Source organism: Cryptococcus depauperatus, chromosome 2 (genome assembly GCF_001720195.1).
Source record: "Cryptococcus depauperatus CBS 7841 chromosome 2, complete sequence".
Classification (NCBI taxonomy): domain Eukaryota; kingdom Fungi; phylum Basidiomycota; class Tremellomycetes; order Tremellales; family Cryptococcaceae; genus Cryptococcus; species Cryptococcus depauperatus.
Genome location: NC_089469.1, coordinates 542709 through 567262, shown reverse-complemented (window position 1 = coordinate 567262; position 24554 = coordinate 542709). Strand labels below are relative to the sequence as shown.

General features: G+C 44.5%; 10 protein-coding genes across 10 annotated transcripts; 3 read left to right on the top strand and 7 right to left on the bottom strand.

The window, feature by feature from the left end:
* Nucleotides 1-89: 89 nt before the first annotated feature.
* L203_101461 (uncharacterized protein) lies at nucleotides 90-1917 on the top strand (the record flags this gene model as incomplete). Its single annotated transcript, XM_066210901.1, has 9 exons — nucleotides 90-282; nucleotides 331-435; nucleotides 487-559; nucleotides 617-794; nucleotides 844-1197; nucleotides 1251-1299; nucleotides 1353-1658; nucleotides 1709-1793; nucleotides 1836-1917. The coding sequence occupies 9 exons, from the start codon at nucleotides 90-92 to the stop codon at nucleotides 1915-1917; spliced, it is 1425 nt and encodes a 474-aa protein (XP_066066998.1).
* A 536-nt stretch (nucleotides 1918-2453) lies between these two features.
* Nucleotides 2454-4030, bottom strand: L203_101460 (uncharacterized protein; the record flags this gene model as incomplete). Its single annotated transcript, XM_066210900.1, has 6 exons — nucleotides 2454-3169; nucleotides 3230-3352; nucleotides 3403-3434; nucleotides 3488-3701; nucleotides 3749-3803; nucleotides 3851-4030. The coding sequence occupies 6 exons, from the start codon at nucleotides 4028-4030 to the stop codon at nucleotides 2454-2456; spliced, it is 1320 nt and encodes a 439-aa protein (XP_066066997.1).
* A 1071-nt stretch (nucleotides 4031-5101) lies between these two features.
* Nucleotides 5102-6983, top strand: L203_101459 (uncharacterized protein; the record flags this gene model as incomplete). The annotated part of the gene is made up of 7 exons (XM_066210899.1): nucleotides 5102-5211; nucleotides 5293-5653; nucleotides 5708-5869; nucleotides 5933-6135; nucleotides 6187-6445; nucleotides 6498-6776; nucleotides 6825-6983. The coding sequence occupies 7 exons, from the start codon at nucleotides 5102-5104 to the stop codon at nucleotides 6981-6983; spliced, it is 1533 nt and encodes a 510-aa protein (XP_066066996.1).
* A 386-nt stretch (nucleotides 6984-7369) lies between these two features.
* Nucleotides 7370-8683, bottom strand: L203_101458 (uncharacterized protein; the record flags this gene model as incomplete). The annotated part of the gene is made up of 8 exons (XM_066210898.1): nucleotides 7370-7433; nucleotides 7482-7637; nucleotides 7689-7817; nucleotides 7880-8021; nucleotides 8075-8152; nucleotides 8221-8335; nucleotides 8398-8511; nucleotides 8570-8683. 8 exons carry the CDS (start codon nucleotides 8681-8683, stop codon nucleotides 7370-7372), a joined length of 912 nt encoding a protein of 303 aa, XP_066066995.1.
* Nucleotides 8684-9146: 463 nt separating this feature from the next.
* On the bottom strand, nucleotides 9147-10314 carry L203_101457 (uncharacterized protein; the record flags this gene model as incomplete). The annotated part of the gene is made up of 4 exons (XM_066210897.1): nucleotides 9147-9619; nucleotides 9666-9866; nucleotides 9925-10116; nucleotides 10161-10314. The coding sequence occupies 4 exons, from the start codon at nucleotides 10312-10314 to the stop codon at nucleotides 9147-9149; spliced, it is 1020 nt and encodes a 339-aa protein (XP_066066994.1).
* A 1386-nt stretch (nucleotides 10315-11700) lies between these two features.
* Nucleotides 11701-14149, bottom strand: L203_101456 (uncharacterized protein; the record flags this gene model as incomplete). Its single annotated transcript, XM_066210896.1, has 7 exons — nucleotides 11701-12189; nucleotides 12237-12492; nucleotides 12540-12625; nucleotides 12668-13217; nucleotides 13269-13477; nucleotides 13524-13704; nucleotides 13758-14149. The coding sequence occupies 7 exons, from the start codon at nucleotides 14147-14149 to the stop codon at nucleotides 11701-11703; spliced, it is 2163 nt and encodes a 720-aa protein (XP_066066993.1).
* A 274-nt stretch (nucleotides 14150-14423) lies between these two features.
* L203_101455 (uncharacterized protein) lies at nucleotides 14424-19220 on the bottom strand (the record flags this gene model as incomplete). Its single annotated transcript, XM_066210895.1, has 18 exons — nucleotides 14424-14570; nucleotides 14620-14799; nucleotides 14852-14923; nucleotides 14983-14989; nucleotides 15042-15218; nucleotides 15271-15450; nucleotides 15502-15674; nucleotides 15725-15845; nucleotides 15898-15933; nucleotides 15991-16342; nucleotides 16400-16505; nucleotides 16559-16622; nucleotides 16675-17042; nucleotides 17095-17666; nucleotides 17719-17814; nucleotides 17871-18129; nucleotides 18185-18384; nucleotides 18434-19220. 18 exons carry the CDS (start codon nucleotides 19218-19220, stop codon nucleotides 14424-14426), a joined length of 3897 nt encoding a protein of 1298 aa, XP_066066992.1.
* Nucleotides 19221-19418: 198 nt separating this feature from the next.
* Nucleotides 19419-21061, top strand: L203_101454 (uncharacterized protein; the record flags this gene model as incomplete). Its single annotated transcript, XM_066210894.1, has 8 exons — nucleotides 19419-19640; nucleotides 19694-19919; nucleotides 19976-20002; nucleotides 20056-20149; nucleotides 20204-20324; nucleotides 20383-20532; nucleotides 20581-20628; nucleotides 20684-21061. 8 exons carry the CDS (start codon nucleotides 19419-19421, stop codon nucleotides 21059-21061), a joined length of 1266 nt encoding a protein of 421 aa, XP_066066991.1.
* An 84-nt stretch (nucleotides 21062-21145) lies between these two features.
* Nucleotides 21146-22021, bottom strand: L203_101453 (uncharacterized protein; the record flags this gene model as incomplete). Its single annotated transcript, XM_066210893.1, has 2 exons — nucleotides 21146-21878; nucleotides 21930-22021. The coding sequence occupies 2 exons, from the start codon at nucleotides 22019-22021 to the stop codon at nucleotides 21146-21148; spliced, it is 825 nt and encodes a 274-aa protein (XP_066066990.1).
* A 1635-nt stretch (nucleotides 22022-23656) lies between these two features.
* L203_101452 (uncharacterized protein) lies at nucleotides 23657-24551 on the bottom strand (the record flags this gene model as incomplete). Its single annotated transcript, XM_066210892.1, has 5 exons — nucleotides 23657-23722; nucleotides 23767-23851; nucleotides 23910-24273; nucleotides 24322-24415; nucleotides 24474-24551. The coding sequence occupies 5 exons, from the start codon at nucleotides 24549-24551 to the stop codon at nucleotides 23657-23659; spliced, it is 687 nt and encodes a 228-aa protein (XP_066066989.1).
* Between the last annotated feature and the right edge of the window lie 3 nt (nucleotides 24552-24554).

The following is a 24554-nucleotide window of genomic DNA, read 5'->3' as shown; positions in this document are numbered from 1 at the left end:
ATTTAAATGTTGAAACTCTTTCTAGTTTTTGAATTTTCAAAAACATTCAACAATAAAACGTCAAATACAAAGATATTCTCGCAGTAGCAATGCAAGCTACAGAAGTAACAGCTCTTTCTGACCCCGAATCCTATCTCTCTTTGATCAAATTTAATCGCCGACTGAATTGTTGTCCAAGAACCAATCTGCCAGTCACATTCTCTGACATTGGAGATGAAAATGGAGTACCTGTACTCTACGTGCTTCCCAGTGGTTGTTCCAGATGGGTAGCAGCCCCCATGGGTGAGTATCTTTGGTCCGACAGGTAGCATAACCATTGATGTAGACAAGACCCATTGGCAAAGAAATATGGCGTAAGAATGATTGTTGTTGACAGACCAGGATGTGGGGGTACTGGACAGATCCCATTAGACCAACGCATCGAGAGAAGCGGCGGTATGTATGTTTATGGCATTTGCACCTAACGGCTGACATATGATGTATTAGAAATGATGGTTTCAGTTCTCGAACACCTAAAGATTAAGCCAGCTCACATAGTGGCTTCTTCAGCAGGAATATAGCAAGTATTTATTGTTGTTGCACTGTAAAAGTATAGGATGCTTACAAGCATAGTTAGTTACACGCTCCATCTGCTCATTCATCATGCAAGTGCATTCAAAACATCCCTCAATCCACCGCCTACAGTATACATGATGGCTCCGTGGGTCCCGCTCTTATCGCCTGAGGATCCCGAGTACTGGCCCTTCAAATGGGATTGGATACCCTCCCCACTTATTGCCACTCAGCATATCACTGTCAGTCTCAAATCCACTTCAGAATGAATGGTATTGACTTATTGTCAAGACTCCCCATCTAATCAAAGCAGCCGAACAAGTTCAAAAGGCGTATGACAAGGGCTTGAAAGCTTTCGAGGAAGGTAAAACTCTTGCTTCGAAATGGTATAGATCTTTTGCGCCAATATCTCCTCAAATTGAATCTCCAAATTCCCCAACGGAAACAGTCCCATCAATGTCTTCAGAGCCGTACGGAGAACCAGGAAATGATTTCAGCCTAGGAAAGGGTACGCAAGCAATTCTGAGTGATATGAGGGGAGCTGGAGTGGTTGAGGATACAAACGTATCACGTCCAGAGGATAGCGCATCACAGGAGTCTCGCCGAACAAGATATTGGGGCCAGACACCTTGTTGTGTATCTTGTGTAGGTGTTCCAATAACCTTATGGTAGGAGAGCGGCTCATTGACAAAACTCAGTTGGTAAATGGGTACATGCAAGTAGAAAATGGACAAGGTATAGGCCAAGGTGACCCAGATATCTGCGTTTGAATGTGTAATGTGCTAAACCCTGTTGACTAGAACACTTGCTTTGCCTCAATCGCGGATCGAACCAAACCGGCTCCCAATGGCTCAAGACATCCATATCAAATCTAGCCGCAACTATCGAACTCGCACAATGTCTTGCCCCGATTTTAACCAAGAACGAGCTTGCCCAGAGATACAGCATTGACGAAATGTCATTTGAATCTGTTGATACGCCTGACTCTGAACTCATGGTAAAAAGGCCGACAAAAGTCAGTCCGATATCGACGAAGCCGCTTCATCCTCTGAAACTACACGTGTGGTGGGGGTGGCAAGACGATATGGTACCTCGCAAAGGGCAAAGTGAGCATCACTCTGAGCTGCTTCTTGGGTTCTATCTGCTGATGATATAGTATGGTTCAACAATCTGGTACAAGGATATTCTGGTATGATTGACTTGGCCATCCATGATGTACCAAATGGTGACCATGTAGATTTGTAGGTCTGACTATTGATGATTTTTGCTAACAGAATGTCAAGATTGTCGCGGAAAGAAGGGATTCATCAATGTCTACAGCTCATACAGCACCAAAACGATAAGACACCTCTAGAGGCTGAATGAGAGTGGAAACTAATAGAGTATGCAGCAAGGAAGTTAGTATAGAGATGTACCTGTTGTTTGGTTGTCAGATAAACCATGCTGGTAATGCTTTTCTCTTTGGTGAGAATACCAGATCTCAAGGTTTCTCATCTACAAACATGATCTACAACGATAAACCCATTCAAGTCTCTCTCTCAATTTTACTTAATGCACACTGATTTGACTCTTTACCTCTACTCCCTAGTGTCCCTATCATTATTAGGTGATGACATTGTAAAAAGAAACCATCATATTACGAATGTGACGTTGTTGGCCATTGATTATCTCATGACATTACCCGCTAACCATGCCATGAATTACAATACGTCTCATTCATACTAAAATGCCGACTGCTCATTATACTATATACAAGTGCCCGCCTTCAGCCTTACTTTTTGCTGCTGGCGTTGATGCCATGCTGGTCACACGCCCATGCCGTTGAAGCACCTTGGGCGTCGTCCTTTAGCTGTAGTATTCACACTTTTATTTGCCTATCCACGCCATCTTGGATATAGAATTCAATCCCTAAAGGCTCTCTTTTTGGATTTTCCATCATCTTTTGCAGGCCCAGTGATCCCGAGGGTTTTGAATCGCTCATCCAACCAATCCTTGCCCGGTTTCTGGTAGATTTCTTCGTATTCCTGGACCGAGAGAGGCTTTTCACCATGGGGAGTGACTCGCAGACCATGTCGAAGGGATGGATAGGCGTCGAATGTAGCGGAATGGTTACACACTCTGTTGTCCCATATCGCGACATCTCCTTCTTGCCAGCTCCATCTGACAGTCCCGTCAGTCTGTTGTGCAAAGCAATCCTTCAAGAAAGAGAGAACCAGGTCACTTTCCGCCTTAGGCACTCCAACCAACCGAGCCACAAATCCTGGGTTAACAAAGACCGACTTCAAGCCAGTAACAGGATGCACTCGGACGACTGGGTGGATGGTCTCAATGGGTTCTCGCCTTGGAACTCGAGCAAACCCAGTACGGGAAGAGGCTTGTTCAAAACCAGAGTGAATGGCAGAAAGAGACTCAAGGTACTCTTGGAACGGCTTGGAGAGGGACGAGTATACCGCATATCCCGAAGACCAAAGGGTATCGTTGCCTACAGAAGGGGCCGTAAGAAGCCTAAGGATGGTCGTTCCGGGAGGCTGGACCTCATAGGTAACGTCCGAGTGGAAGAGCTCGGCTCGTGAAAATGCATACAGATCTGGCCTCGAGTCTCGGTCTGCATAAACCACTGGCCCTGTGGATCAGCTTGACGGCCACACAACTACCTTGAAATTTTTGCCAGACTCACCGACGACATCGTCCAAATCGCCACGACGTGGAACGGCATAGGTGGCATGTTTATGGAGAGGACCGAAATGCTGGCCGAGCTCACGCTGCTTCTCAACAGTAAGGGTATGCTGATTTCTAAATACTATCGCAAAGTCAGTCCAACCCGCTACGCCAATGTGGCTAGTAGCTTACAAACAACGCCTCTCTGAGCGACGAGCAATGCTCTATACGCCATCAGCATCTAAATCATGAACGTGCTTATTGTCATTCGACTTGCAAATCATCTCTCTCGTCCTGTCCAAGATCCTCCAGCTTCACGTTGTCTCCCTCAATAACAGTGCCAATGGCCACCAGCAAATCCTTGACCTTGCCGCCTCTCGCCTCAACAAACGCGCGAAGCCTCGCGGCATTGGGATCAGCGTGGTGACCTCGATCTTCGATATTATAAAGTGGGAGAGGAGGATCCGACTCTGATCGAGGAGGGTTGTACGCTTGCACACCCATCAGCTTCGCCTACACATGAATTGAACCGACTCACGCAAAAAGTCTGCGTGTGGGTAGTCGGCACCAGGACCCGCGCCAAGAACTTCTCCCTACATCTACATCAAGATGGGACATTAAACCAAAACCAGTAACCTACGACATAGTCAAACGGGTTCACCGTCGCAGGCTTTGCTTCAGCTCCAGCAGATTGTGAGTCTGGCGTAGGCGGAGCTTCCACCTCGACCACTTTAAGAGCACCCTCCAGCTTGAGGTTGGCGACCGAGAAATCTTCGTTGACCAAGGTGGCTGTTGACGACATCATCTCTGTTTGATTCATTTTGCTTACTCTTTCTTCTTGACTGTTAAAAGGTGAAATCAAAAGCCAAGACGCGTCTCCTTTTATACCTTTTTTAAAATTTTGGTTATCTCCAATTCTCAGAATGGTCGAATTGATTACTAAAGTATTGAAATTATGGTCACATCATAATGAGTACTCTGTTTCAGGGTCACGTGATGACACGTGAATAACATGTGCATAGAAGTGTGCTAACGTCGTGTGCCACGTCCAAAAATGCCGCGGCAATTGGATCCAGAGACGCGATAAAAACTATTCTATCCAATCTCAATCTTTTCTCATCCTCTCCATCAACTCATAAAAGTCGTGCAGCACCATTTACCGACGGCTTTCAACAACGGTAGAGGCAAATTGAAGGAATTAGACCTCCATCGCTCACGTATCTCCCGTCTCCTTGGTTATTCGTGGGGAGATGGGTCGAAGAGGAGCAAACATTTCTACGAGTGATGATGTGTGGAGCCTCGCGAGAATGCAACGAATTTTAGGCGTCTTTTGATTCGTTCAGCGAGGAGCAGCATCGTGATGAGGGTCGTATTGGCATATCGTATCCGACACGGTCCTGTGCATGCTGGGTTGTGACAATGTATATAATCATTTTTGAATAAGTTGTGATGGATGTTTTGGTTGTATTACCATGAGGAGTGGCAGTTGTAATGCTTATTACAAATTTGAACGTTTGAATACAACTTTTTCTAATGCAACCATTTGAATTTAATCAAATCGCCACACAGTGTGGCAGTAAGCGGCAAAAGAATCGTTGCTATTAGAGTGTGGCATTTCCTTTCTCGTTTTGATATGGTTGAAGAAAGCGTAAAGATTAGAAAAAAGAGATTTATCTTTTTTTGATTTATCTTTTCCATCTCCAGATTCAATATATAGCGACACTTTTCCTTTTTCTTTTTCTTTTCTTTTGGTCTCCTCGCCACCCAAGATTGAAAAACAGCAAGACGAGTATTTAGGTCGTCTCTGAGTCGTCCGACTTGGCCAGAGTGCCACTCGTGAAGGGAGGCGAGAAAGAGGTTAGATTTTAACGACGGCTTTTTGCCAGCAAAGATGTCACCTGTGGCAGGCGAATTTGGTAGAGAGAGGCCATCACTGATGGGTCAACCGACGGAGAGTATTCATGTAAGCATCAATTTAAAGAAGAGAAAGTATTCGGATGGGTGAGTGATGCGTGAATGGACAAATTGTCAAAAGTGACTTTCTGACGGTGTGGTAACTTTAACGGTGGTTTTATACGGCAGACCACGATTGACGACTCAAAGAAAAGGCAAGACACCTGCTGGCTCATTGTCTATTCTTGCGCCTCCACCAGCGGACCATTTGCCCGAAGCGTTGCAGCATGGGATGCCGAGCAAGACAGCTTCTCCTGCGCCCACCTCGGAACTGGTGATGGCCTCTGATGCAGACTCTATTCGTCGCGAAGCGGCAGCGGGCTATGAGTCTAGATTGAGAGCACGGCAGCCTGGCAATGTCAAGAAGGAAAATGGACAGAGAACAGGCGTGTCTGCCTCTGGACGAGACGTCAGGATCGGTGGAAGCGCGAGGCAGACAGCCCAGCCCAAGAAAGACACGAAAGGCAAAGGGAAATCTGAAGCGGTACAGGTAAAGCGGGTTTTCGTGACCATTCGCAATTCTGATGCAGGGGCGTACTTGTAGCCCAACCAAGACTTTTGTTCTGCCTGTAGGGGCATTGGCCGGTTCCTGTGTTGTGATGGATGTCCTAGGTCTTTTCATTTCATGTGTCTTGAGCCTCCTCTTCGTTTGGACGAGCTTCCTTCGGAAGAAATGTGGCTTTGCAAAGAATGTCGTGCGGAGAAGGTAGGGTCGTCTTTTGCCCGCTGTGGCATGAAAGGGATATGTGCTCATGGACTGCCGGGACAGGCGATAGAAGAGAGAGGGACGCCTCCAAGAGATAAAGCTATTCCTGCTATCCCTGCAGTGTTTAGGGCGTTGTGCAAAAAGATAGATGAAGAGAATCCAGAGCAATTCAAGCTACCAACAGACGTTCGAAAGTTTTTTGCAGGTGTAACGACAGGGGCGAACGGGGAGTATTTGGATGCGAGAGAAGCACGATTAAAGATAGAGTATGGCGAACTAAGCGTTGGCTAATACATGATGAGCTGACAATGGCCCAGTCGTAAGGGATTTCTGGAAGACCGTGATCCTTTTCGCCTCCGTGATGGTCGACAGAAAAAGATTGAATGCTTTCACTGTGGAGGAACCGCTCTTCCCAAGCATACAACGATAGCCGATCCTGCAGCTACATGGCGTCAAATTGTTTCTTGCGATTATTGTCCTCTCAGTTTCCATCTTGACTGTCTCAATCCGCCACTAACCATCATGCCTAGTGCGGGAAGGAAGTGGATGTGTCCCAATCATCCTGATCATGTAATGGTAAGCTGATGTGCTTATGACTGAATGAGGTTGTTTGACTTTGTTTTTACAGCCACGTCGTCGCACTCTTGCAGAAAACCTTACTATAATGGACGTGGATAGTAGAGGTCAGTGGAACAATGGCAATATCGTTATTGCTCCAGTTTCAGAAGGGTCAGCGGAGTCGGAGGTGGACTTTGATGATATGATTATTAACAGAAAGAGGTATCGAGTACCAGAAAAGGTCATCCGACTGGATTTCTGGGATAAGCTCAGGAAAGTCAAGGCACTCAGAAACTCCATCCACGCGAAATTAGAAGAATCAGAACAGAGGGAACAGAGTGAGAGTCATGTCAGTGGACTCAACCGTACACTCAGCTTTATATCTAATATTGGGCAGGTAAATTCGGATATGGAAGAGCTTAATGCTGCAGCGATGATGATGGCTTTGGCCTTTTCTCGCCACACTCCCGCAATGTCTTCTGTTCAAGCGCCGTTTAAGGCAGAAACTTGTTCTCAAGACAGGATCGATAAACAAGTCAAAATTGATGGTATTTGACACACGCTATAATTGAATCTTGGTAACATTATGATAGATTAGCATATCTAGCGCAATGCATAAATGATCAAGCCATCAAGCTATGAGTGGATCTTTCAGCTGAGTTTTTCATGGGCGAGTGCAATTAGAGACTTGCGGCGTACATAGGCCAAAGCATCAGAAGTAGAGCTTTGCATCCAAGCCAGCTCGGATAAATGTTTTGGACAGGTGCGATTTCAAATGCCTCTGTTCTTTAAATACGATCTGTCTTGAAGTAGATTGATCCTTGACTTTCAATATTTGATAACAATATTTTAAAAATACAGCTTTATAATACTTTTTTGTACGGTGCGCCGGGCGATATGTGATTGATGTCTGGTATTCTCAATCTATGGTTAGATGCTTGATCAGTTCATGGTTCGCATGGCCATCTCAAAAGCGACAAATGTGGCACCGTTGGCAAATGGCGAACTGTATAAATGATGAGAAGGTCATCACTTTTGAAGCAGAAACACTTACCGGATGAGTGTTGGTGCCAACCCACCCAAGAAACCCTTCACACCTTGTGCCCTCCACGTCTGACGAGCACAGTCAATCATGCCCTTGTATATTTGTCTTGAAGGCTCAAGAGAGTCGGTTTGAAGCTTTGATTTGATCACATCAACGGGATAAATGCTAGCATCTACGTTAGTATGGCATAGCGGACGTAAATTCCATAGAGCTCACGAAAGCCAAAGAGCATAGCCTGCAATAGCACCATAGGTAACGGCCCATAGTGGTGAAATATCTTCTCGCTTAAGACCTGTGCTTTGAATGTATTTCTGGACAAGAGCCTCATAAGCCATAAAGTAGCACCTAGAGGAAAAGTTTGAGAATGAGCAAAAGCAAAAGAGTATTCTAGACTGAGAAAGACGAACCCGTAGCCTACACCATCACGCCACATAGTGGAGACTTGCGCCTTGAACAGTCCTCCAAGGCCTCCGTTCTTGTAAAGCTTTGCCGCACAGTCAAGAGGTCCATTGTACATACGAGGCGTAACATCAGGCTGAGTTTGAAGACCTTGATGGTGATGAATGTCAACAAGTAGACTCAAATACAAAACCTAGGCTTACGGATACGGATATTTTCAACTGGGTTGGCAATAATGGTATTGGCCGCACCTGCAAATGCTCCGCTCATCCATAGCTCCCCTGTAAAGATCAGCTTTTTACCCAGGTTGCATTGGTCGTCGATGCTGTGGTGAGATACCGCTACTTACCTAAATTCAATTCTCGACCTTTTGCTCTTGCGTTGAAATACCGCTTGGCCCACTCCAAAGCGCCAAATTGAATAGACACACAGGCACCTATACCAAGCAGTGGTGTCAAAGTGCCCTGAGTACCGTATATACATCAACACTTCACTCACGCCCTATACGACCGCCTACTGCACATACCTTGTAGAACCCCAGAGGTCCATCCGACTTGAACAGCTTGACCGCGCAATGGATAGGAGAAGCATACATCCCTGATGGCGCCGTCTGTACTCGAACCTTTACAATATCAAAAGGCTACATACAGGCTTAGCATGCCAAATCCATCTTGCTCAAATCATTCCAGTACACTCACTTGACCAACCAACACCTGAGCCATACCTCCCATCGAGCCGCCTATCAAGTCTTTTTGCGTCTGAGTTAATCGTATTCCAACAGAATTTGGAGGCGGAGAAAGTAATTCAGACATGATGAATGTTAAAATCAAGATGGAAATAAAATAATTCAATTTAAATTCCATTTATGGATTTTTTAAATCCAAAATAACTTTTTTTTTCCCTTCAGGCACAGAGATAAGAAAAGTGGAGGTTTCACTTATCTATGAATCTTTCAAAATAAAGATATTTATCGTGTACAATGAATGCATATATTTTCATCAAATCACCCGGATTTGCTATTTGAAAAAGACATAAAAAATGACGTGGATATGTATAAATGACTGCTATGGATAGAAATGCCAAAGAACGGAGACGTTCATGATGGTGATCATAATTGCGTGTGTCCAAAAGATGGAAAAACAACAAACTCGAGTGATATATAGTGTACGAGACAACAAGCCAAGTACAACATCCAAAAAGCCCAAAAGTATCAGCGCCAAAGGACAATGCTGAGAGTCCGGCAGTTGACCCTGCTCAGATGGATCTCTGATTGACCTAGTATACAGTCCATGAAGCCACAAAAGCCAAGGTCTCCTCGTCCGTCTCGTGAAGCGCCGGCTTGTGACGTCGATCTGGCCGGAGTAGACGTTGCAGAAAGCTTTCTTTGGCAGGAGTCACCACGGTAGAACGGATAGTCTCGATCAATGTGGACTGTGGATGTTTGCCAGACAGGGGTGGATTGTAGATTGCAAGGGGCCGCAATGGACGCACAACGGGGACAGCTTTGATCACCACAGGGGTTGGTGGTGGTGAAGATGGTGAAGGTGGCGTAAGAGGCATCTCTTCAGATTCGATAGACGATAACGAGCCGGATCGGTCGAAAGGGGGAGCATTGTGAGTCTGGGACCCGCACGAAACAGTCCGCTGGTATCTCTTGGAAAAAGCTGGGGTAACAGGCGAGGGAGGAAGTTTAGGAGATGAGGCAACAGTCGGAGAGAGCGAGTATTGGCTGAGAAAAGGTTGGAAATCTAAGACATATGAGTGGTCTATCCCACTTGATACCTCTTGACTCACTATCTAGGATTTCGTGTTCATCGATAGCGAGATTATAATCCAGGAGAGCGAGCAGCTGTTTCTCCATGAGGGTGATCTCGCTCACAGAAAACATTTGAGCATATTTGCACCAGTGCTTGTTTTTCGGAGACGAATCATTAAGGTACTTGGCCGAGACAATCAGCGTAGCCAGAAAGACACGGTGACGGGTACAGGGCATGCCTGAAGCTGTCAGCGGCATCCAAACATTCCAACTTACTCTTTGAGACTTTGGGCAGACGGTGTCGCAACCTCTCCAGATACACCAACGTCGCCAAAAGCGTCGTTACCTGGACGTTGGACTGCCGGCAGACGGCGGCGATAAACGTCTCCAGAGACGGCAAGCCTTGCACCTGGCTGCCTTTTATCGGAAGAGTCCACCGTACTGCCTCTCCCACACCAACGACAAAAGCCGTTCTGTCGGCGAGATAATCTACACACAGTGTCAACACAAGCCTCGCCCTCCAACAAACTTACAGACCAGCTCCCGCGATACATCGGCGCGTATAAACTCCAAGAGTGCTAGGTCATGCACGCCACACGGCGCCATGGACGCTGGATGCATTCTCTCCTCAAAGAGAGGAGGTTCTGGTTCAAAGTGGTCGGGGGTGCAAGGGGTCTCACGAGACATGATGGCCGTCAAGGTCAATCCAAAAGAACGAGAAGAGGCGAGAAACAAGACGAGATGGAGATGCAAAAGAGAAATCGTTCAACCCGTCTTGACTTTTTATACATTTACCGCGTCAGCAAAATCGGTCGCGTCAACCGTGACGGTCGTACCTTTTGCCGAAAAACTCCTGAATAGAAGTCACGGCAATTCTCCGATGATTCCTCATTCCGCCAACTTTTTCATCTACACTTTGGGTTGCGCCAAAGAAAAAAGAGGCAAATGCTTCGAAAGCGAAGGGTGGCTGAGATAAAGAGGAAATTGAAAGGAAAGAACAGCGAGCAGCAGCACTTGAGCATCCAGCTATACAGACACTAGTCTCAGCCATAGTCTTCCGCAACAGTTACTGGGCTTACCCATCTGGGATATTCTCGGGTGTCTCGATTGGATAGGTGCCTGCAATACGGACAGAAATAGCTCATAGTCTACGCATAACGTCCAACTTTAAGCATATCCTCCCTTCTGCCTCAACATTCACCATCGCTGGCCAAACACTGATCACAGTTGCGGAGAACAACCCATGGCCGTTGATGCACCGTCTCTATTGTCTTGTTGGTTTGTGATTGATTAAAAGCGGCTGTCTTGATCCGAATCAATTGGCCGATAGCTTGTGATTGCTGGCTACCCGCATCATATCATTCGTGAGCTGACGGTCGCGCATAACCAGATTCGAAGGTATGAGGGATCCATTGCTCAGAGCATATCTGTCGCCATTCTCAGCCAAAAACAAGTTTTATCTTTCAATGAGCTGAAAAGGTAAAGATTAGGAAATAAAAATGAAAGCCATGAAAGATAAAATGTTGAATGATACATTAAAAATTAAACCCAAGATTCCAGTGCGGTGCGGAGATCTGGCGACGTCCGTCTGTCACGCCCGTACCATATACTTGTTCGATCGCTACGTCATCGGCGATCGATCCATTAGTCCGAAGCCACAATGATTATGTAATATGTTGGCTTGGATGCAAGTTCAGACTTTGACGCGGTTCGGCGAATGCCGCCGATAGGCATATTACGTATGATAGCCTCAGGTTGGGGTACAACTCGACAAACTTTGGGTGCCCCGCAGTTACGTGCCTGGCCCGCTTCTGCAAGGTGACAAGATTTTAGCTACACGTGGCAATTCTCGATGTACATGAATACGCGCGCCAGTTTTAATGCTGACGTAAGAGAAGGATGAAACAATGCCACGTCAGGAGAGGCATAGGCTTACAGAATATTGGCTTAGGAAAAGAATGCAAGATAGGCTTTGTTTGTGTTTTGTGCAAGACACCCGAGACAAGCGAAAATAAAACTGTTATGGCAAGCATCAATGTGAAGGCCTATTGGATACATGCTTCAGTCCTCTTGCTAGACAAACTCAAACCGGCCTTCGCTGCTGTTCATTATTCGTCGGGCGTTGGTTGAGCCAACAACCCTTTCCAGCCGCAAAGCATCAAATCTGGATATCAGGACCTTGCTCGACACTTCCGCTTCATCCACGCTCACTTGGTCCTCTCCGTCGTTTTTTGATAGCAGGAATGGTGTTTCCATGAATTCGGAATAAAACTGAGCATGGTCTGGGAGAGAATAAAAGACGATTGTTTTGGCGCCTCTGATCTTGTAACGACGGTAAAAGTGGAGCCTCTCAGTGACAAGAAGGAAAGCTTTCTTGCCTTTGAAAAATAAAGTTCGAGCGCGGCTGATTTCAGAGTTGGACGAATACTCTGAAATGGCAGCAAAAGAAACCTTGTCTGTCCCACGAAGGTAGTTGTTTACTCGGACGAAATCGAAATAGGAGGGTATGACGATGAGGGTATTCTGGCGCGAAATGGCGGAACGTAGTAACGCAGGGATAGTCTATATCACATCAGTATCATTGACGTTACATAGCGCTCGCAACTCACAACCTCAATAAACCATTTCAGTCGCTTCTCTATTTCGTCAACAGCTGCCTCTGGGTCCATCCCTCTCGGTCCTTCCAAGTCAATTCTCTCGAATGTTTGTCGTACGCCAGGCTTGATTCTGTCGAGCACGCCTTTAAAGTCTGCTTTCTCTGTCCGTATCTTGCCTTGTAAATTAAGACAATGTTTATTGAAGAGTGCGCGAGCTTCTGGGCTGTCATAGCGACTGAGAATGATGGTTTGACGAAGGTATCGTGCTCTATCGATGGTTGGTGAGCGGATGAGATATGTAAGACTACAGCTTACTGTGATTCAAGATACCAAGGTTTCACGCGGGAAAAGTCGCAACCATGGGGGCTTTTGGGTATTTTATTTATGTTGTTGAAGACATACTAAGACATTGTCAATATAGCTTCATACATTTAATAACTTACTTGTAAATGTTCCCAATTTTGCATCTGCATCACGTCTACACCATCCACCACGCATACTTCCAAACTACTCAAGAGATCGGTGCTGTCTTCCCTTTCAGCAGCCATTTTAAAACCAAGAGGACTAGAGATCAAGATATCACAACCGATCAACATTTCTTCGTTTGCGGGCATCATCACCACTCTCCAGGCCTTTCTGGTAATTTTAATACCAAATCTGAAATTGTCATCACTGTTGCCTCTAAAGTTCACGAGATGGTCGATAGGGAATCTGGAAACGGCCGAAGATTGAGACAACGGGCTTTCTTCGTCTTCAGGTGAAGAGAAAGACGAAGTGAAAGGGCGTTGGTTTTCAATTTGGGTGCCTGCAGGGGCGAGGGGAAACAGATGTGATTTGAGATAGTGAAGAGCGAGGGAACGGAGTGGAAGCAGGAAGAGAACTTTGGGGCGAGTAAAAGATTGGTCGCGAGGTGCTTCCGGGACAGATTGGGTGTTCTCCGAAGAGCTGGCGTGAGCAAGTTTTTCGTTATTACGAATGATTCGTTTTCGAGTCCTAGTAATGGCGAAATCAACAGGATGCAGTTGACGGACACATTGTGCTTACTTCAGTATATGATTTAGTGAATGTATGACTGCAGCCTTTCTTATCGCTTCTTTCTGATCGCCCAACAATTGGCTCTCTGAGCCATCCGATTCTCCATCAAGAGAGTGAAGATAAAAGTCTTTGTATGTACCAAGATGAGATAGACATGTAGAGAGGAGTGGCACAGAAGAAGAAGTAGCTTTTATCGCGGGCAACAACATTGGGGTGATCTAGTACAAGGTTCAATAAGGCTCAAACAGCGACAACTCTACTTACCCTCGATGTCTGCCCATTAGCAGAGGTAGACAAAGTCCCCTCTGGAACACATTCCATAACTCTTCCATAGCCCTTGAGTGTGGACCTTTCAGATTTCCATTGCCCAGATTCTACTGATGCCAACGCTTTTGCCGTTAACAAGGGCGGTGAAGGGCCAAAATGGTTGTTGAAAAGGTCTACGCTGGCTATTAAACATATTAGTTATAATCACCGCCATCCCAAAGATGAATCAACTCGCCGGAATTTTCAGGACCCTCTTCATCATATGATTCATCTTCTGCAATATCAATGATCTTATCTTCGCCTTCAAGCTGTTCCTCCATACCGGCAAAAGCTTCATTTTTACCATTCCCATTACTTGCCGCTTTGCCTTTTCGCTTTGCTCTACTATTGGAGTCTTTTGAATAAGTGCTCCCACTGGGGCCCACTTCGCCACCAAACACCACGCTTTTGCGTCGTTTTCTTTGCTCACCCTCCTCTAAACTCGGTGCCGTCGAAATGCGTCTTGTCGAAGGCGAAGAACGATGGCCGCCTGGCTGATCGACATCCCGAGGCCTTTTGACAGCACTCACATTCAGAAGGGTCAACAGTTTCACCTCTGTGAAAGTACTCATGTCGACTGTCATTTTCTGAGCTTTTTGTAGAAAAAGAAAGAGAAAAAGTAAAAGTAAAAGAGTAATATGGCTAATTTTGAGCTGCCTGCAAATATGAAAGAATTCTAATCAGGCACAATATTTTTCCCACGGTTGTATCCCAAGATCTCTCATTCATCTACATGCAATTGTATTTTTCTATCATACAAAACTTGTCATGCAACTAAATATGAATTATTCAAGACCATAGAATCACCAGCACAATCAAGATTGTATATAGTGCACCACGCTGCAAGCAATGCAAGTATTAAGATCTTTCCCTTCGTCCATCCTTGATAGAATCCTTAGGTGCCTCTTCAAAAAGCTCTTCAAAATCTTCTGCTGACCCATGCGAGATGACGCCAAAGGCATCCTGCATCATAGCCCCAAGGTATTCCAGCTCTGCGATAACCTCCTACATTCCTCGTCAGTTTGGCCATGGGTTTATCTGCTGTGGGGCGCACCTGCATTGCCAGAGCGTATGCAAAATATAGCAAATGTCTTCCTCCTCCCCTGACACTCTTTCGTTTTACGACGTCCAAAGATCGGATAGCAGCAACGAGATTCTGACGGGCTTCTTCAGCTGGAGGAAGGTAAGGCGGCACAGGGGTACGAAGGCGAAAGCCTGCGGAAAGAGTATAAAACTACAGATACAAATCAACAATGATGAGCGTTTATAGAAGAATCAGTACTCGCATATAGGATCACGTTTCCAGCCATCGCTTTTCGTTCTTTATTAACTGGTATTATAAAAGATTGCCGGATTCCCTATATTAATTTCAGATTGTGGAAAAATAACTTTCGAATAATGATCATATAATACTCACATTGTCCCTAAGTTACCTTGTCAGTTTGAGTATAGTTATGACGAGCAGATAATGCTTACCATTCGTCTCTTGTGGTCACGCATCTCATGCTGTGGAGCTTATCCAACATTCTCTCACAACTCAATAATACCTCTTTATAGTAGTCATATGCGAATGGCCCCTTTAATCGAGGCTCATTCTTTGTATGCGTGAGAAGGCTTTTGAGACTACTGAGTTGACTTTGAAGATGAACCTCCCTGGAGGCAGACATGAGCTCGCAAAATTCTTGGCAATAACCATAGTACTGACATTGCCATGAATTGCCGCACACTGTCACTCAAATGAGGGTGTCCTATAGCATCAGAAGACAACAGTGGCTCTTCCTCATCCGCAATGTCTGCACCGTCAGAGTTAGAATGAGAATCCTCGGCACCCCTGCTGTAAGCTGTTACTAGCTTGGAGTAGAGATACGATAAATCAAGACAAAAGCTATTACGTTCTTCTCAGTTGTGGCTTTAGATATCGATATAATCGCCTTACTCGCTGAGTCCCATTCGCAGCTCTCTTCTAGCAGTAAAAGGCCACCAATATCTTGAAACCAGGGCAGCCCACAGCAAGCCAACTATGACACTAGTCGCTCGTCTAAACGCTATCACCTCTACCGTAGTGTCGCCCCGGCTTCGAGTGTTATATGCATATAAACATGTCAAGTTCTGTAATCATCTTTTAGCAGAATTGAATGGACTTGGGCCAATATGCTTACATAGGTCAAGAGGACGAAGCGGCCAGCATTCATGTAATCAGGCATTTGTGTGATAACATAAAAGCATGGAATTGAAAAAAGGAAGCCCAAAATGGGAAGAGCAATGTTGTTGTCAGGAAACCTGCCCAAGTCAGCTATCAGTTACTCTTCCGTTTTGTATTGAAATACCTCACAAATTAGTAAAGAGCACAGCAACGCCAGCTCCTATTCTTGAAAAGGAAATTTTTTAGCATTTGTATCGAGCGTCTCAAGTGGATTCAACGCACAAAGTTCCAAGGATCCTTGCTATTGACAAGAGGTTGGTTTGACCAATCGTTTGGCTCATGGTGGCAAAGTAGGCAATCAATGCCCATTCTCCTCTATATCTTAGGAAGATCGGTCTGCCAACCTCGGTGTAAGCAGGCGCGGCTAAAATAGCACCACCCAGTCCAGTTTTGATCGCGTATCTAGCATCGGGTTGTCGCAGTCTCTCTCCTACAGCCCAGAAGACTTGCTTGGTTTTTCCAATCCAGCTGAGAGAGTCGAGTTCAGGAACAATAACAGGCCCAATGGAATTCCGAGTATTTTTGGGGTACAGTGGAGGCTGTAATTGGGAAGGATCGATAGGAACGATGTTTTCTAACCAGTTAAGGTGTCAGTATTAAGGTATTAGGAAGGGTGCAGACAAGAACTCACGAAGTTGCTTGTAGAGATATTCGCTTCTTTTCTCTGTCTTGTTTCTCTTGCGCAACATGACAGACTTGAGATGTTCCCAAGCAGTGACATTTTCGGCTGTTACAATCTTCAGGAAAATGAGTTTTGTCTATTTTAATTGTACAAATTATCTACACCCACCTCGTCCATTGTGTCGATCAAGAAGACTATCTCCCTTGCAAATTCCTCAAAGGTGAACAAAAAACTGCAATTGATGTCAAACGTCATTGCCTTATTGATAAACATAAAGCGCCTACAAGTATATCCAAAAGACAGTTTCGTTGGGGCCATCATTCAGTTGTTTTTGGTTTAACAGATCCTCCTCTTGTTTATCGCCTCCATTTACATAGGTCTCATCTCTAATGTGATTAACCTCATCCTCATCGCTGCTGCTAATTATATCGTTGTCATTGAATGAAGTACGCTCCTCGTGTCTTCTTTTTAGGTAGACACCCCCTTTGCGCCGTGGGCCAGCATAGACGCGTTTTATAGCCCGACTAGAATATCGTGAGAAATCTTTCAAAGACAGAACGAGGCTAGAGCGAATGCTTGAGAGGTCGATGGAGGTGGTCTGCTCAGACTTAGATAATGCTTGAACCGCCTCTAGAGCTTGATCACAATGATTCTGTTTGAAAAGGAAGTGGTGAGTTAAGCGTCTTCTGTGGAACAAGACTTACGTTCAGAGCACCCATCTGCGCACCTGCAATTTCCCTAAACTTCATAAAAAGTTTCACACTGGTATTTATATCGTCTTCGGGTGTTCCAAAACCCTTTTTTGCTCTTCCTTGCTCATCTTCCAACCCTACCGCGGATACGGATAGCTTGGAAGTGCCATCCAAGGTGTCAAAATCAAGAGATATCTTACCCTCTTGTTTAGCGCGAATCAAAGCTTCCTGAAGACGAGTGCTACTTCGTAGGCCCGAGAGATGCTGTGCCAAGCGACCAAGGGAGGTTATTGCAGCATTGTAAAGGTGAAGTCTTCTTCCACGAATGCGGCCATCAAGTACTCGTTCATGTTTTGCTTCGGTCAAATCTTTTTGAAGAGTCTTGAACGCAGCAGAATGATCTCTGACAGCGTCTTTGACTGTTGTTTTATTTTCCTTTATTGTGTTTTTTTCAAGAAGGAAAGTAGATGTAAGTAAATCCAGAAGGGTGGAAAATGACTTCAGAGATTTGGAGATGGAGGCTTGCAATTTCATTGTGGCCGACACGGGAAACACTATGAAGCAGATTATATTGGTGATGCAAACTGGTTATTACTATTAGCGGTTCTGTATGAAATTGAGACAAGAAGAACATACCGCCTGTTAAGACAATGAGGATGATTTCAAGCAGCTTTGGCAGGGCACCTTCCTTGATTACGACGTTATAAATAATCATAGCAGCCATCGAACAGCCTATAGATTACTAATAAACCTATGCCAGTTTGTAATGAACATAAAATATGACTCACCGGAATTGAAACTAGGATTACCGACCCATAGCTTAGACCAAGCCAGCACTCCCATTGTTCCTCCAATCCATAGCAAGCAGACCACCCAGTCCCCCATCTCACTTACCCAGTCCCATGATTTACCGTGAGAAGGTGAATAATGATCAAATATTTGAAGTGTAAGCTGAGAAAGAAGAGAGATAACAATGGAGATAAGAGCAAGAACAAAGCAATAACGAGTGGAAAGCAACATGTTGCCTAATGATTTGGCGGGGTTAAACTGTGTGATGGATTAGAATAATCAATTTACTTTGAAATTGTGTATGAGGGCTTACATATACAACGATAGTCGCTACCATATGTGCCGAATATGCAGGTTTGGCATTGGTTCTGCCGTGAGCGTCGGTTTCAGACTGAGTTGAGAGAACAGACGCCAATGCAGGAACAAACGTGAATAATGATGCTATCAAGTAGGCTAAAGAGCATTTAAGAATGTTCACAATAACAAGTGATGGCGGCCAATTCCTCTGCCAAACTAGGGCTTCAATTAGTACGACGACAATCAAGCATTCAAAACCTCCTACATGATTGAGACACCACCTTCCTGGGAGATGTTGATACTGGAACAGTTACGGGCGAAGCGTGATTGACTGCCGTTGTATCAAGATGATCCTCAACTGGCAGCGTTTCGGTGGGGTCCGACGACGGCAAGACTTGACCTACTGCCCTAGGAGTACTTTGATCACCTGGTGCAACGAAAGGATAATTGGTAAGGTCTCTTTCTAGCGGACTGGGAGACGATGACAGTTGATCAAGCATACCAGTACTATCTCTCGTAAATAAGGGTGTTCGATCAATTTCCAGAGCGCGGGTAGCAGTGGGCGAAGACTGGACAAACATCAATCGCGGGCTACGTCCTCCAGGAGTTGGCAAGGATGGTAAGCGACTGATTGAGATCTTGCTCTTGTTCGATTCGTCTTCTTTGGCATCTTCTCCCGAGACTTCATGTAAAGCTCGCCAGTTTCCAAGCTCGTCGCTCCTCTCTCCCATCAGGCTGCTCCCATGTGAGAGGGATAAATTTGCCCCTGTCTTCGCACTGGGACTTGGGGAGTTACCAGCTTGATTTCTTCTATCACGATATCGGAAAGATGGCCCTCCGCCATACTGTCTATCTTTTGGCGCAGAGGATCCAGAAGGTGATCCATAGCTGAATGGCAATGAAGAGTATGTCGACTGGATCGTTCGGGCGGTCTCATTTGGGGATTGCTCGAAATGCTGTGGAGTCTGACGTGGACTTGTAGAACTGGGTCTTGGGATTGAAGTTGCTGAGCTTTGTCCTGCTTCTGGGTAGTTATGTCTCTGAGATTGCATGGAGAGGTCGGCCGTCGCTTTAATGGATAAAATTTTTTGCCCAAAAAGATCGTCAAAGCCAAAACATTTTACTAATGCAAAATATAACTTCTGTAGATGACATGGAACCCCGCAAAGAATAAGTCACGTGATTTCAGGCTGTAGTTGATTTCAACTTTCATAAAAGCCCATAGAAAGTAATTTAACAGATAAATAAATATGGGAAAGCTAAATGGAAGAGGAGCAAGCAATCAGAAAAAGTTCAAGACCGTCTCTGGGCAGAGGACGACACAGAAGCACAAGTTTTACAAATTTCAAAACAAAGACCAAGGAGAGCGAAGCGGAGAAGGAAGCAAACATGTAAGAAAAGACGGGATGTCTGACGGGAAAGTAGAAGATACCAAGACATTCCCGCTTGACAAATACAGAGAAAACCCACTTGTACGCTTCTTTGTCTTCATATAAAGCTTTTAGTCAATGATGTCGACGTTCAGCCTGAAATCCTCTCTTCACCAGGAATTCTAGTGTCAACAACAAAAGACAGAGAAAAGACAGCAGAATTAGAATTAATTCAGTATCTAGAGCAAATTGCAGACGAAATATATCCAGAAACAAAAGATTCTGGCAATGGAGAAGTGTCGAATGAAGATATGGACTTTGAAGAGATGCTCAAAAGAGACCTGGATTCTATGAAAGATGAGAAGAAATCTGAAAGATTCAGTGGGTATTCGCCACAACTTTTGTTGAAAGGTAACACGAGGTTCCTAACATAATAGAACTATGCCGTCGCGATGGCCCTTGCCGTAAATAAAACTTGATTTAGACCAATCAGACATGCTCAATGCTTCACGAATAGTGATATATGTGGTCGTTGTACCGCCTTTGGATCCTCAACGTCTTGTCCAACACATCTTCCAAAATGCTGAGATGACTGGCAAATATCCTTTGAGGTGAGTAACTTGGTTGGCATGAAAATCCTGTTGCCTGATTGCCATGATACTCAGATATTGCAAACGAATTTTACCTATTACAATCACTGCCAGGGCTACACTTCGTCAGCTTAACGCTGCTGCTGCAGTTATCATTAAGCCTGCATTTTACACTGTCGACAATAAGCCTTGTAAAGTGAGCTGGTGCCCCGTTCCGTGATTTACGTACCCACTTTCTTACTCCTTTCTATTAGTTTGCTGTGGATACAAATTCAAGATTTTCGGATAAACTTGATCGGATGGACATGATTCACGCTGTCGCCGAAGAGGTCACCAAACTTAATGGCGGACACATCGTGGATTTGAAGAATCCGGAAAAGACAATTATCGTGGAGGTTTGTAAAGTAAGTAGGCCATCTTTGCATGACATCCTTGAAATTAAATCTATCAAGAACAACCTTGGTGTGACAGTGCTGGAAAACTTTAGAAAATTTAAGAAAGTGAGTTTGATGAAACGAGAGATGATTCAAAGAACACTTAAGTTGTCACCATTAGTATAACCCTGGGGCAGTTGCTGTTGAAGCTGCGCAACTGAGTACCACACAAGGCAACTCTGTGCAGCTACCTAGCTCTGAAAAGGTCCTGCCGGACTCTGTTCATTCTCAACATGAACCAGAGGAATCTCAACACCATCAAAATGACATGAAATATGAATATCGGCGGCGTCGAGCGTCCTTCATCGCCCATAACCATGTCACTTCAAATCTGCCGAAAGCGGCCATGATGGTATATCAAGATGATAGATGTGGAGAAAAAATATTGGATCTGGAGGCAGGTGAAGTTGTAGAGGACGAGGATATAGAGTTGGGGAATGATTGGGAGGAGGTCATGTTAAATGGAAAGCTGGTGCGGTTTAGAAAAGACGAAAAATAACCATTGAGGCTATGCTTACTAGCGCTGTTGTAAGTATCTTACCATTTGAGTCAAGAGCAATGATGTATGCATAGAGACCATATATTAGAATTTTGTCATCCTGGCTCTCTTTGCTACTCTTCCAGTTCTCTCAATGAGCTCTTGCATTGCGTCCTTCTCGCCAAAAGTACCGCGATCTATTTGTTCTTCATGAAATTTGTCGATCAACTGTTCGCTTTCATCATCAACTTTTGGGTCGTCACTGTCGAAAATCGGTACTCCTGCTCGTAGAAAAGGATGGCTGGCATTTTCGTCCTCAGATCGGCTATCAGTGCGGATATGATTTGGAGCAAACTCTGTCTGTTTTGAAGGAAGCGCGAGCTGCATCATTGGCTCCTGACATTTGAGTGCAGTATCATTCTTACTTTCAACCCTCAATCCATCATCTGGATCATTTTGTTGCCAACTTTTCAAATCTTTGATCAAGCCGGGAGAGAATGGGAGAAGCTCGACGCGGTTTTCTACTTTAGGATCCACTTGAATCTGCAACAACTGGGGGTTTTCCGCTTTTCGAAATCGTACTGGGTTTGCGCGGTGTATTTCAGCAATATAAAATCCCACCGATCCTTCGTAGCCCTTATCGTCACCAGAGTTTTCGTCTGAGATGGTTGAAACATGCTGGTTGAGGGTATCAGTTAGAAATTTCCCTTGATTGGAAGAAGAAATACGCAGAGATCGATTCGCGACTCCTGCTGGTGTCTGTAATTCGAGAGTAATGGGATTAGTACAAGGACTAGGTTGTTGGGCTACTGGAGGAAGATGAGGAGAGGCGCCTAGCCTAGATATGGATTTATCTCAAAGCACTCGAATATTTAGATGTAATGCTTACCAGACGAGTTCTTCATTCTGAACCAGTTTGCAGACGCTATCTAGTCCATCTGCAATCTTTCGGGCTTTTGTAGTTTGCACGTTACGAGTCATAATTTCAGCGTTATTGTGTTTTCGTGAAGGGGGAAGACAGACGTTGGATTCGGTGTTGGGAGGTTGTTCTGATTGAGTGGAGAGTGATTGTAGAGTGGTGAGGATAGTGGCGAGGGTTGTGCTGTAACGCTGGGAGGTTCAATGCAAAACAAGCGATAATTGACCTCTTTACAGTTCTTTATACTCTAGAATGCATCCTTTCAGACATTCTTCGTAACGGCAATTGTTTGAGAAAGGATCAATCGTACGGTTGTACAGTGAATCCAGATCAGCGTCATTGGATCACATCTTAGGTCCCCAACGTATATAGAATGCTACTTACATGACCTTTGTGACTGCAGATTCTACATATTAGTAATGCATAGCATCCTTAGAAGACAGATTTATCCAGAACACCTCTTAAACAACAAGGATTCTTAAGGCTTTCGCAACTGCCTTACGATCATGATTAGATAGATAGCTAAACAGAGACTGGATAGGTGTTGAAAAATGTCTGTTTGTAAGCAAGTCGAGAGAAGTTTACTTCTAGTCAGTAGCTGGAAAGCACATCATACGAGGTTAAAAAGCCCATTAGCCATATGGCGAAATCGCCAAAAGTTTTATCTTGAGAGTTCTGTAATAGAGTTCCACTCAGTGTTTTTCTATTGCATATTCTGCAGAATATGCAATAGAAAAACAAGCTGACAAAATAAGATAAGAGTTCTGAGGAAAAAGCTTAACTTTGAGCTAGGTATGGAGCGTTCACTCTTCTTGACCAGATGTCGACTTGATGTGTATATGGAGTGTTAAACAAACCTCTCTAAATATCGTCATATACAGCCTTCGGTCTAGAAAGACTTATCAAATTTATCATTACAGAGCGGCATTAGATGATTAGACAAGACATGAATAATCGCGTGCTACACCTGGTCAATTTGTCAGCTTACAGTCGTCATTACCTGTTTTCGAAAGACAAACCATCTTCAAAAGGCTAACAGGCAGCATTTTGCAGGAGAGGGTGACACACATTGTACGGAAGTTTGCAGTGCCCTCTACCAGTAAAGGACGTTGCAGCAGGCAGAAAGTTGTCGAAGAAAAGTATACCTATACGATCTATTTGTAAGCCATTTTGTCGCTAAACCAGACACATATTCAATGCGTTTTGATCAGTAATTAAAGCGACCAATACGGCAAATCTAGTGCAAGAGCCATTTTATTCGCGACAGATTACTCTCATCACTTCAATGTTGGGTTTCTCATAGGTCATTGAAGATTGTGATACATCAGCCTGCCGTGACATTGATGAAACACCCCATGATTGACTTTTTGAATATGAAAGAACATATCTTGATCCGAGAGAAAATCCTTTACTGAAACTCTGTGAGCAATGAAAACGCTGAACAACGGAACTCAAGCTGTTTTAATAAAATAACAGATAGCTCTTCCCATATACGATTTCAAGCAGCAAGTATAGCGCGCCTACATATTAAAATCAATGATTATGGAAGAAAACAACTCCATATCGTCTCAACGAGCATTGAGGTTTATTGGTGTCATAAAGCGAAAAAAGCGACCGAGTAATCTAAAATTTTGCAGTTCGATTTTGCAAAACGCAGATAAAATTAGTGACGGATGGATTGCGGTCTTGAACGATTTTCAAGTCCATACTTGATCTGGAGACACTAAAATATCGCGACCGTTTGACCGCACATATCCGTTTTTCTTTTAAAATCAGTTTTCATCATGATCTTAAGTTTTTTACTCACTACGTCTTTTGGCATTGATTTACGCATATCAAAGCCATCTAGCTCGTCTCTACTGGATCCAATGCCTTCCATGCCATGATAGTAACTAAACCGCAACCGTATAGTCAGTTTCTTGATTTTCATTAAACATTATCAAGACCCACTCTACAACCCTTCGGTATACGCTATATCCAAGTACCTCGTACATATCAATAGCTCTTTTATTGTTGCATCGCACGAAAAGATCCACAAAATAGGCATCCACAGAATCCTTTGCTGCACCATGAGATAATTTGGCCTGATTTCCTGCTTCAGATGGTTTTGTAGGACTCTGACCAGGTGATACGCCATCTCCTCGGCTTTCTGAATGATCATGGACGAACGCCTTGCCTGGTCCACTCAATCTTTCCAAAATGTTCATCAAAATACGTGCGATACCAAGGCCACGATAGGAAGGAGTGATGGAAAGCGCTGTAAGATGTCCATGGTGCTGTGGATCAGGCGCGGGCGGTTCATTCTTCGATATCACTGGTTACTGAGGCATTAGTATTGATTGAGGTAGAGATCAATACCAACTATATGCCTTCAACGAGGAATCAAAGGCCCCTCGTACTGTGACACACCAATCAGGCCATTGTGCAATGTAGCTTGCATAGTAGCCACTGTGATACTGGCGTAAAGTGTCAGTTTTCCAAATATCTTCCTGTATGACTATACAATTGACTAACTGTAGCCGTCCAAGGATCCGCGTTCACATTATTAAAATGAAGTATGTCTGTAAGATCAAAAGGTCTAATGAAAGACATGTT